The 12,635-nt window shown below is 44.0% G+C and overlaps 1 protein-coding gene across 13 annotated transcripts in view; it reads right to left on the bottom strand.

The window, feature by feature from the left end:
* CELF2 (CUGBP Elav-like family member 2) overlaps nt 1–12,635 on the bottom strand; it is a 341,120-nt gene that overhangs the window by 103,725 nt on the left and 224,760 nt on the right. For all 13 annotated transcript variants that reach the window (XM_039347407.1, XM_039347406.1, XM_039347410.1 and 10 more), the window contains exon 4: nt 375–423. In XM_039347407.1, coding sequence (XP_039203341.1) covers nt 375–423 — 49 coding nt within the window. The remainder of the gene's footprint in view (nt 1–374; nt 424–12,635) is intronic.

The raw sequence follows: 12,635 nt of genomic DNA on the forward strand, positions 1-12,635 counted from the left end.
ACTCTAACTGCTGCGCCACCTCGGCTCATTTGTTAAGTGAATCCCTGCAGTTATTATGTAAGCAACAGTCGTAAGTGTGAAAAAAAAGTCACCAGTCGCTTTTTTTTCAGTGCCTTTGTAACTTCAAACGGTCACTAAATTAACGGTTGTAAGTTGAGGACTACTGGTATTGGCCTTCTGGAAAACAGAGTTCTCAATAGCTGACACCATGTATTGTTTCTGGGGTGTTTAAATTCATTGGTAAGCTTTTTGGTTTGACTTTTGTGTTTGGCTTATTACTGTGAGCACTCTAAGGGTCTTCTATGAGGGCAGCGGGGTAGGAAATGGATGAACAAATATATATTTAGGTATAAGAAATTCTTTTTATCACCTACCGTTGGACTTTTCACTATCTGCAGGTTTCATCTGAATGGGATGATGCATCTGGAAACAACAGACAACAGAGAGGGAAAGAGAAAGTAAAGCAGGTTGGAATAACCTCAAATCAAGCACATTTCAAATGTTTTCTTCTCCCACCCACCCATCCCTTTACATTTTCTATAGACACCTACAGTTGCCATTGTGAGGAACGATGAAGGAGAGTTTAAAAGTTGCAGTCGTGTTACGGAAGACTTGCCAAGACGGCCCTTGATCTAAGTCAGTGGTTCTCAACCTTTTTAATGCCGCGACCCCCCAACCGGTCGTAAGTCGAGGACTACTCAACCGGTCGTAAATCGAGGACTACTCAACTGGTGCAGCACCGTTTGCAGAATGGGACATTTGGCGGGCTCAGCAGAGCAGAGACAGCCTGGACCATTCCTATTGGCTTTTGAAAGCCAATAGAATTAGACTCTATTCAAGAGAGTCTATTCTATTGGCTTTCAAAAGCCAATAGAATAAAAGGGAGTAGCACAGCTAAGGAAAAGACTACGAGCAGGTTACAACATGGTAAAGGAAGCTGTGAACAACAGGAATGAATCAACATTAGCAAAAAATTAAAAAAAATAAAAAAAATGTTAATATATCCATGTCCCCCGGGATGGAAGTCAATAAAACTGAACCCAATGAAATAAAATTATATTGGAAGGTTTTCTGAAAAGGGAGCGAGCTTTAAGGACCTCTGAATGCTCCTAGCTGTGGGGGCCACCTCAGAGAAGGCCGGCCATCTTGTCCGTGTCTCCCTCACCTCAGATAGGGAAAGTCTCTTAATAGCCTCCCCAAGATAGCCTCACTGGGTGAGTGGATTCAGGAGTAGGCAATCTTGGCTCTTTTATGACTGGTGGACTTCAACTCCCAGAATTCCTGAGACAGCCTACTGAGGGGAAAGGGAGAGGTTTCCAAGCTGAGCCATGCTGGCTCAGGAATTCTGGGAGCTGAAGTCCACGAATCATAAAAGAGCCAAGGTTGCCAACCCCTGGTCTAGAGCAAGGGTAGGCAACCTCGGCTCTTTTATGACTCGTGGACTTCAACTCCCAGAATTCCTGAGCCAGCCGTGCTGAGGGGAAAGGGAGAGGTTTACAAGCTGAGCCATGCTGACTGAGGAATTCTGGGAGTTGAAGTCCACGAGTCATAAAAGAGCCAAGGTTGCCTACCCCTGGTGGATTCAAGTCTGCCGAAGCTCTCTTATTAAACAGACCAGCCATCCAAGAAACAACACATTCCAATGCTCTATTATCTGCTTTTTTTTAGAAAAGAGAAAAGATCACAGTTTGACCTTATTGCTCATCTGCTTCTGCATTATCCACGTGCACGTACATTATTACTGTAAAATAAGGGAACTGCCGGGCAGTGAGATACTACAGTTGCCAAAGAAATCAAGATAATACCCCGAAAGTCCTGTCTCCTTTTGATATGTGTTACATGTAAAAAAGAGGTGGGGCTTCACTCAAGCTGTGGTGGCCACCGTCTTGACATTTGTGGCACGTATACATCTAACAACCCTATTGTAACAATTACATTTTTGCAATCCTCACCGTCATGGTTACAAGTCAAATACTGTGCTTATTTCCCCAAAGAACCTGGCTTATCTGGTATGCAAATTAATGCAGGTTCTCCAATTACCTTGCACCTTATTCTGTCAACACTTGCTCGGTGATCTATTGACCTCTTTGCTTTGTATTTCTAGGATAAGTTCTAAACAAGTCCCATGCTTAAATGCATGAGTTCACACATTTAATTTGATCAGCTCTTCCCTTCGTGACATGGTCCATGTCATCAATTTTACCAAGGATTGTTCTCTGTTTGAAAGACTGCCTGGTCCAGGTTGTGGTGTAATGATAAACCACACTTGTTTTGCTCCTCCGATTTATTGGTAAACCACACAGGTATTCTTGCAAAACTCCAACTGTTAAAAGAACTTAGTCAACAGGCAATAAGATTAGGTCCAACCTTAGCCTAGTATGAAGCTCATATGTGGCTTCATATATATAGCGTCCGACTGATCAAAATTATTTATTCTCTTGTTAAAATTTGAACTCAGTACTGAAATGACCATACCCATTCTGCATTTGTACAAGCTACATAATTGTTTTTTTTTACTTGAAAGCTGCATAATAACATTTGATCAAACTGCATCATTACGTAAGGAAAGGACTAGGGGGTGACATGATAGCAGTCTTTCCAATATTTGAGAATGTCATGGTTCTGATAGATGAGACCTGTAGAAATACGAACTCCGAGGCAATTGCTTTCCTCAAAGAACACATTTAATGGCTACGTAGTATCGGCACAAACAAAGGTGAAATCAAGACTAAAAGTTCCCTCCCCCCCACCAGGCTCAAAAGTAACAAGTTGAACTTCCCACCCCTGCAATGTGAAACGCCAAAACAGGTAGATTGACCTTGGTTCCCACAGGAAAGTTATTGTTACGTCTAAACTAAAAGAACACATCTCCCCCTCTCCTGTTACTGTGGCAACTGAAAACGAAGTGAAGATGGCTGCAGCCAAGATTGTTTGAGAGTTGACAGAAGGGCTGTCACGGAGAACAAGGGGTCGACCTAGTTCCAAAGCATCTGAGGACAGGGCAAGAGATAATGGATGGAAACTAATCAAGGAGAGAAGCAACCTAGAACTAAGGAGAAATTTCCTGACAGTGAGGACAATTAACCAGTGGAACAACCTGCCTCCAGAAGCTGTGGATGCTCCAACACTGGAGGTTTTAGGAAGAGATTGGACAGCCATTTGTCTGAAATGGTATAGGGTTTCCTGCCTGAGCAGGGGTTTGGACTAGATGACCTCTAAGGTCCCTTCCAACTCGGTTATTCTATTTTTGGGAAACAAATTATAACAACCTATAGGTGTGTTCCCATTTTCTCCAGCTGGATGCCTTCCAGATACTGTATAGCAGTGTTTCTAATTCTGGGAGTTGAAGTCCACATGCCTTAAAATGGTCAAGGTTGAGAAACACTGCTGTATAGGGCTATGATTCTGGGCGAAGTTATCCCAATTAAATCAGGGGTAGGCAACCTCGGTTCTTTTATGACTCGGCTCTTTTATGAGTCAGGAATTCTGGGAGTTGAAGTCCACGAGTCATAAAAGAGCCAAGGTTGCCTCTCCCTGCAATAGAATAGATGCAATGTCTGTTTGAGGAAAGCTGATGTATAAATTGGCTAATATGGATTGAGTACATTTGCACTGAAACAAGAATGGAACTAATTTCTCTCCCCTCCTTGCCTTCAAGTAGCTTAGGAAATATACTGTTTCCTTTCTATCTCCAATCTCAGGCCCATTTTTAAAATTTACATGCAGCACAATCTTGGAAGCCTTTCAGAACTGCAACCATTTTTCTTCCTTGCTTTCTCCATTCCAACTCTTTCATTTTTTTCCTCCTCCAGATGAATTAAAGCACAACAATGTTCGGAGGCAAAGTCATTTATACATTAGCAAACACAAATATTTCTAAGCCCCTCCAAATGACTGACCACATGCCAAAGCCACAGTGGGGAGATACATTTCATACTTCAACTGGCCACCTTTCCCATATTTACCTTGGCATTACGTTTTGAAACTCTGTGGGGACAACTGGAATTAAGTTTTACTCCTTCCGCTTAAAGAGTTTTGACTGGCTTCTCTACTTAAAAGCAATCCAAAGCAGCTTAAAAAGGAACAACACAATCAAGACAGTCCGATAAAAATCATTCACTCAGAAAAAGTGCAAGGTTTTGCACATAGGAAACGGCTTCCACTCTCTGCAGTCTTAATGGTATTATTTGAATGAAGTTCTCTCCAGCCTGAAGATTTATTCCTATGCATAAAAGGGGTGGTGGGATCTATCCAGTGCTCAGTCCCCAAAGGCGGTGTTGCGTTTGCCAATTCTTCTTCCCATCTTCTTGCCAAATTCCATTGGCAGCACAGAAGTCCAAATTTATCCTTTATAATGAAAGCATAGCTATCTACTTTCTCTTCGCTGGGTGGAAATATTTATGTCTTCTTCATTCTCCAGGAAAAGGAGTCAAAATCATGGCAAGGCATTGGATGGTCTAATACAGGGGCCTTCAAACTTGGCCCTTTTATGACTTGTGGACTTCAACTCCCAGAATTCCTTAGCCAAGCATGCTGGCTGAGGAATTCTGGGAGTTGAAGTCCACAAGTCATAAAAGGGCCAAGTTTGAAGACCCCTGTCTTAAATCTAACAAACAAAATGGAGGCTGGCTGAGGAATTCTGGGAGTTGAAGTCCACAAGTCATAAAAGGGCCACGTTTGAAGACCGCTGGCCTAGTGTTTAAGGCACCAGGTTAGAAAGTGGGAAAAATGTGAGTTCAAGTCCCACCTTAGGCATGAAAGCTAGCTGGATGACTTTGGGCAATCACCAGGAGACTGTGAGTTCTAGTCTTGCCTTGGGCATGAAGCCAGCTGGGTGACTTTGGGCCAATCACCAAAGGACTGGGAGTTCTAGTCCCACCTTAGGCACGAAAGCCAAATGGGTGACTTTGGGCCAATCCCTCTCCCTCACCTCACAGGGTTGTTGTTGTGAGGAAAATAGGAAGAGGAAGATGTGTTGAGATATGTTTGCTGCCTTGAGTCATTTGTAAAAATAATGAAGGCGGGATGCAAATAAATAAAGAAAAATAAAACATTAGCAAGAAACATGTGCGCCTCTCTAAATGTTTGGCATTTTCAGAACACAGTAGTTGCTCTTCTCTGTAGATTGGCCTAACTGCCCAAACAAGTAGTCCAGAATGAAGGGTCTATTTTTGCTCTACGAAGGTCTCATTTCACGGCACTACCACAGTCTCCCTGGGATTTGGGAGAGATGCTGAAAAAAAAAAAATGTGTCGAGGATCTCCTAGCCAGGGTATTCAGTAAATGACCTGTGGCTCTCTGTATATTTCTAAACATCAACTGCTACCAGGATGAGTAGCTTATGGTGGCAGATGCTGGGAACTGTTCTACAACGTTTGTAGAATTACAAGTTGTCTACACGTGACGTATTAATTCCACTCTACAATGCCTTGGCAAGGCCACACTTGGAATACTGCATCCAGTTTTGGTCACAACGATGTGAAAAAGATGTTGAGACTCTAGAAAGAGTGCAGAGAAGAGCAGCAAAGATGATTAGGGGACTGGAGGCTAAAACATATAAGGAACGGTTGCTGGAATTGGGAATGTCTAGTCCAGTGATGGCGAACCTTTTAGAGACCAAATGCCCAAAAACTGGCCCCGCCCCCACTCCACCCCCTACCCGCCCCCGCTCTGCCCCCCATCCCCCACCCCGCCAACCCACAAGATCACTCACCGCCTCCAGGGCCCGCCGCAGATCGCCCAGGCAGCCCAGCAGCGCTATGGTGGCCACACCCTCTGCCCGCGCCCTACAGCATCAACTGCATGATGGGGTGTGAGGGCAGAGTCTTGTCTACGCTGCCTGGCTGCCATGTCCTTGGCTGCGCTGCTCCATGTGGGCCACGCTCAAGGGCAAGTCTCCTTTAGGGGGGCTGCTGGAGAGGAGGGGGTCACAGGGAGAGGCAAGGCTGGGGCAACAACACGTGTGCCCACAGAGAGGGCTCCGAGTGCTGCCTCTGTCTAGTCTAGTCGCCACCACTGGTCTAGTCTAATGAAGAGAAGGACAAGGGATGACATGATAGCAGTGTTCCAATATCTCAGGGGCTGCCCCAAAGAAGAGGGAGTCAAGCTATTTTCCAAAGCCCCTGAAGGCAGGACAAGAAGCACCGGATGGAAACTCATCAAGGAGAGAAGCAACCTAGAACTAAGGAGAAACTTCCTGACAGTGAGAACAATTAACCAGTGGAACTACCTGCCTCCAGAAGCGGTGAATGCTCCAACACTGGAAGTTTTTAAGAAGAGACTGGACAGCCATTTGTCCGAAATGGTGTAGGGTTTCCTGCCTTAGCAGGGGGTTGGACTAGATGACCTCCAAGGTCCCTTCCAACTTTATTATTATCATATTATTATTATTATTATTATTATTATTATTATTATATATTATATTATTATTATTATTATTATTATTATTATTATTATTATTATTGCTATTACTATTACTACTACTTTCATGCATCTTAAAAAAACCCACAGCTCTCCCTAGAAAGGTAAATTTTCCCCTGTCCAGTTGTGTCTGCCTCTAGGGGCCAGTGCTCATCTCTATTTCTTAGCCGAGGGAGCCAATTGTCCAAAGACCATGTCATGAGGTCATGAGGTCAGGATGACCACATGCCGAAGCGCACGAACATTCCTTCTGGCCAAAGTGATGCCTACTAATCTACTTGCATTTGCATCCTTTTGAACGGCTAAGTGGGCAGGAGCTGGGGCAAGGAACAGGAGCGCACCCCCTCTCGAATCTGACCTGTCAGCTTTCCAGCTGATAATCTGAGCCATTGCACCAGGAATCAGGAAAAATACCAGCTTGGTTTGATATGAAACTGGCTTCAAAGTAGATACCATCAACCAGTTACGGTGCCCCGAGGTTAATTTCCTCTTCTGTAAGTCTCAGGGTCAGCCAGGATGGATTTGAAATGTATTTTACTGTTGTCTCTTCTCCCCTCTATGTCTACTTTTCCTCTATAAAACCCAGCAACAGTATGATTTGCTGCCATTTCCTATGCCAGTGGTGGCGAACCTGTGGCACGGGTGCCAGAGGCAGCACTCAGAGCCCTCTCTGTGGGCACGCATGCCGTCGCCCCAGTCCTAGGCCTTCAGCTGGGTTTTATAAAACCTTTTCGGTTTAGGCCTTCCGCCACCGTGTGCAAAAAAAAAAACCATGTTCAATCAATCAGTCAATTTCAACTTCTCACAGGAAAAAAAAGATCTTGCAAAGTTGGAATTGATTGATTGAACTTTTTAGTCCCACCGAGTCTTCCGTTACCACCGCAGCCCCGCCCACCCAATGGGCCACACCCAGCCAATGGGCCACACCCAGCCAATGGGCCACACCCACCCGGCACCCGATGATGCATATGTGGGTTTTGGGTTGCAGTTTGGGCACTCGGTCTCTAAAAGGTTCGCCATCACTGTCCTATGCTGTAGCTTCGGTGGGCGAGCTTCACTGCACGAAACTAACAGCATCCCAATGGAATGATGATTATCTGTATCGGCTTTTTTTTTCCCTATGAAAACAAAGTGCAAATGCTGCCTCTCAAGGGGCTGGGGTTTGGAAAACGGACTGCCTGAAACACACAAACATGGATGAATCGCACAAGTTAAGTTCCTCTAAAGATGCAGCTTCCTTTTCGCCTTGCTTTTGGTGCAGCGTCATGCTTGAATTTGAAACGCTATTTCTTCATATTAGAAAGATAATATAAAGGAGCTTGTAGTTCACTGTACAAGCTCCTTTTAACCTTTGCCATTAACCGCTGAAAAGTTAAACATCCTTTAACACTAGATTCGCCGAGAACCTAGGGTAGGTATTACAAAACCATTGGTTTGCATCTTATTCAACTCACAGATGACACCGAGAGATGGCCATCATGCTAGTACATATGCTACAAGCTCCGTAGTAAAATATTTAAGAGTGCAAAATGGTGGGTGTCAAAAGACTCTTAAGAAAATGTGCAATGAATAAGAAAATTAAGTATTCCAATATCTCAGGGGTTGCCACAGAGAAGAGGATAGTCAGCCTGTTCTCCAAAGCACCTGAAAGGCAGGCCAAAAAGCAACGGATCGAAACTAATCAGGGAGAGAAGCAACCTAGAACTAAGGAGAAATTTCCTGACAGTCAGAACAATTAACCAGTGGAACAACCTGCCTCCAGAAGTTGTGAATGCTCCAACACTGGAAGCTTTTAGGAAGAGACTGGACAATCATTTGTCTGAAATAGTATAGGGCAATGATGGCGAACCTTTTAGAGACTGAGTGCCCAAACTGCCATCCAAAACCCACTTATGTATTGCCAGGTGCCGGGTGGGTGTAGCCCACTCGGTGGGTGCAGCTACAGTGGGCTTGGCAGACTGGGTGAGCATGGCCACTGGATGGTTGTGGCTGCAGTAGTCATGGCAGATTGGGTGGGCAAGGTCAGGGTGGGCGTGGCCACCTTGATGTTGCTTATGGGGAGGGACACCTGTGGGAGCCGGGCAGGGTTGGGGGAGATCCAGGGGGTCTCTGGCGGGTGGGATGGGGGGCTCCCCAATGGCAGCTCCAGGTTGGCTGGCCTTAGGCCAGTGATGGCGAACGTTTAGAGCAGTGGTTCTCAACCTTTCTAATGCCGTGACCCCATAATACAGTTCCCCATGTTGTGGTGACCCCCAAGTGGGTGTGGCCACCAATAAGAGGGAGTAGGACAGCTAGGGAAAAGGGAAAAAATGGCGGACAGCCTTGTTTGGCGACCCCCGTGAAATGGTCGTTCGACCCCAAATGGGGTCCCGACCCACAGGTTGAGAACCACTGGTTTAGAGACCATGTGTGCTGGGGCGATGGCACGTGCCCACAGAAAGGGCTGCACGTGCCAACTCTGGCACGCATGCCATAGGTTCACCACCACTGGTATAGGGGTTCCTGCCTGAGCAGGGGGTTGGACTAGAAGACCTCCAAGGTCCCTTTCAATTCTGTTATTCTGCTCTGTTCTGTTCAGTCCATGATAGTGTAATTCAGAGGACTGACATACTCCAATAAATAACAGGGCTGAACAGTGCAGAACTAAACCAAGCATTTTATATTTTTCCATCTTACCGTAAGGGATAATGCAATTTACTTTACCTTTTCTTTCACCATCCAAAACGATTAGGGATGATATAAAACTGGATTCAGACTCTATGCCACCCACCAAAAATGTGTTGCTGAGATATCGTAGCTTATCAAAGACACAGCTATTGTAGTTCTTACACACCATCAAGCACTTATCTCTCCAGCTAAGTGATTTTTCAATATGCAATGCGGTCACACTGAAACTGGTCTCCAGCCAGCCTCTGCCTGCTGACTGTATTGCAAAACAACAACAACAAAACAAACAAAAAAACAAAAAACAAAAAACCCCTTTGCTTGCTTTTAGAAGGATATTGTGATACAGAATCCAAACATTACAGCATCTTCTGCATCAGAGTACAGTATATCTATCTAGCTGTACATTTATGAAGTCTTATTTTCAATTATATGTTCTCAGACAGAGCCTGATGAACATGTTGTCAATTGAGGATGTTCAAGATGAGACATGATTAAATCTGCTAACGGGGTAATATTTTCCTGGTTCAGTCAAGCTTACTATTTTATTTTGGGTCCCCAAATGTCTCCTTGGCTAAATGGACAGACTTAACAAAGTCTTTGATACATGATGAAGAATGTGGGGTAAGGATTTTGTAATAGTTTCCCCCCCCCAGGGGACAGATTTTGTTCTAGAAAAGCTGAATTTATAGATCACAGGTGTCTATCTTGGGCCATGATGTCACTACACATTTATTTTGTGTGCAAACTACAGTATTTTATCCATACTGTTTATGTGATGATGTCATGACCTGCATGAAGACTCATGTCCCACTCCTTCCACCCTGTAGACCCTCATGATATGGACCTGCTACCTGATTAATAGCTTTTGGTGGCTTTCCAGAAGGCTAAAAGACATTCCAAAATAGTTTGAGGATGAAACAACCTCAATTAAATAATGACATTGTATAGTTAGAGCACTAGAGTATTTCTGGCACTCTATTTCTTATTGTCCGGAAGGAAGGAAGGAAGGAAGGAAGGAAGGAAGGAAGGAAGGGAGGGAGGGAGGGAGGGAGGGAGGGAGGGAGGGAGGGAGGAGGGAGGAAGGAAAGGAAGGAAGGAGGAGGAAGGAAGGCAGGAAGGATAACTGTTGGGAAGCAATTGAGAAAAATGTTCCTTGCTTAGATAAACTATAACGGTAGTTGATTGTGACATCTGGGTCACAATTGCTAGGACCATTTATACTTATTATTTATAAGATGAGCTACAACGGTTGCAATATTTGCAATTGTGCAGGGATTGAAATGGTGAGGAACTCATTACATCTGAAGGGCTCTGAATCACCAATTAAGCGGTGTAGAAATGGGATAAACACATAAATAACTCAAATGAAAAGGGACCATCACAAAGCCTGCTCCACTTTTAAAATCAACAAGCAAGATTACTCCAAGTATGATTCAAGCTCCCAGAATTTCCAGCCAGAATTTCCAAAAGCATTATTTAATCTCTCAAGAAGGTATGTGTACACAGATAGATAGAGATAAATAGATAAGATAGAGATAGATAGATAGATAGATAGATAGATAGATAGATAGATATAGAGGTAGGTAGATATAGAAAGATTGAGATAGATAGATAGATAGATAGATAGATAGATAGATAGATAGATAGATAGATAGACAGACAGATAGCTCTTTCCAAGGCAATTTGCGAAGGATAATTAGCTTTGTACACAGAGCAGAAACATTACGCTTCTAGCCCCCTTGCCAGTTAATCCATGTGCGACGCTTCCAATGCAGCCCGCCACTTATGACTCTTTCAGCCCTTCCAGCTAAACCAGACAGGAAATAGGATCAGAGGAGCTAATTCTACTTAATTGTAGAGCTACACTGTAGGGCTACAGGATTTTACAAGTGAGAATGTACAAATCTCCCTCCATCTCTTTTTACAGCCTGGTCAACTTAGAGGGGATCATTTTTCTGACCATTAAGCAGCTGCAGGCTTCTTCCTCTTTTATCTGTTCATTCCTTAGGCAGCAACTCTTCTCCTCATCTCTCAAGGTTATTCTCTCCTACCATTACATCTATCCACCCACAGCTGACTCTTTCTACCATGTCCCTCCTCTTTAAGCTATTCCTAGATTTTATTCTTTCTTCTCTCTGGTGTCTTTTTTTTTCTTTATGGCAGGATGACTTGTTTTCTAACGGTGGAAAAACTTTAGAATTTTAGCTGTACTGTCATTCAGGCATGATTTGGTCTAGGGCAGGGGTCTTCAAATTCGGCCCTTTTATGACTCATGGACTTCAACTCCCAGAATTCCTCAGCCAGGATTGTGGGAGTTGAAGTCTATGAGTCATAAAAGGGCCGGGTTTGAAGACCCCTGGTCTAGGGACAACAACAACAACAACAATAATAATAAAGTTGGAAGGGACCTTGGAGGTCATCTAGCCCAACCCCCTGCTCAGGCAGGAAACTGTATACCATTTCAGACAAATGGCTGTCCAGTCTCTTCTTGAAAACTTCCAGTGTTGAAACATTCACCGCTTCTGGAGGCAGGTTGTTCCACTGGTTAATTGTTCTAACTGTCAGGAAGTTTCTCCTTAGTTCTAGGTTGCTTCTCTCTTTGGTTAGTTTCTATCCGTTGCTTCTTGTCCTCCCTTCAGGTGCTTTGGAAAATAGCTTGACTCCCTCTTCTTTGGGGCAGCCCCTGAGATACTGGAACAATGCTATCATGTCTCCCCTCGTCCTTCTCTTCATTAAACTAGACATACCCAATTCCAGCAACCGTTCCTTAGATGTTTTAAGCCTTCAGTCCCCTAATCATCTTTGTTGCTGTACTCTTTCTAGAGTCTCAACATCTTTTTTACATTGTGTTGACCAAAACTGGATGCAGTATTCCAAGTGTGGCCTTACCAAGGCATTGAAAAGTGGTATTAATACTTCACGTGATCTTGATTCAGGGGGCATATATCTCCTCCAGGGGAGGAGGGCTACAAATACTGCTCCTCCAGGAGCAAGAAAGAGCAAAACCGGAATAAACACTAAAGTCAAACTACTGACATCAAATGAATCGGGGCTTAAGATAACATTCCAGGCTTGTAACATATTTCACCTTGAAAATGAGAAAAACCTTATCAACTTTGCAACCTTATCAGGAGTAGGTCTCCAGGGAAAAAAAAGCTGTGTAGTCTACTGAAGCCCAAGATCAGGAGGTGTTTGGTACGCAACCTTTTGATTCAACACATTTTATAAAACTGTTATTAAAAAGCATAAGCTTCCGTGAGCTGTGCAATGCAAATTAAATGAGCTGTGGAAAGTGGATGCTTTTTTAATAAACTTGTGTTCCCTGGAAAAGGAACTAACCAGACCTTTTTTGCAACCTTTGCAGATAGTTTTTATCTTTTTAATCAGATCGTGGAAAGAAGGCTGCTTTTCCTCTCTGCAGAAGACAGGAGACTCCCAATTGCAACTCCCTGTAGGTGTAATTAGTAGTTTGGCACGAAAGCAGTGCAAACTCAGGATTTGGGCATCAATACCAGTATTAGAACTCTCTGTTCCTCAGCTTCGTTCTC

The sequence above is a fragment of the Crotalus tigris genome, unplaced genomic scaffold (assembly GCF_016545835.1).
Source record: "Crotalus tigris isolate CLP2741 ecotype Arizona unplaced genomic scaffold, ASM1654583v1 scf7180000018068.1947079, whole genome shotgun sequence".
Classification (NCBI taxonomy): Eukaryota; Metazoa; Chordata; class Lepidosauria; order Squamata; family Viperidae; genus Crotalus; species Crotalus tigris.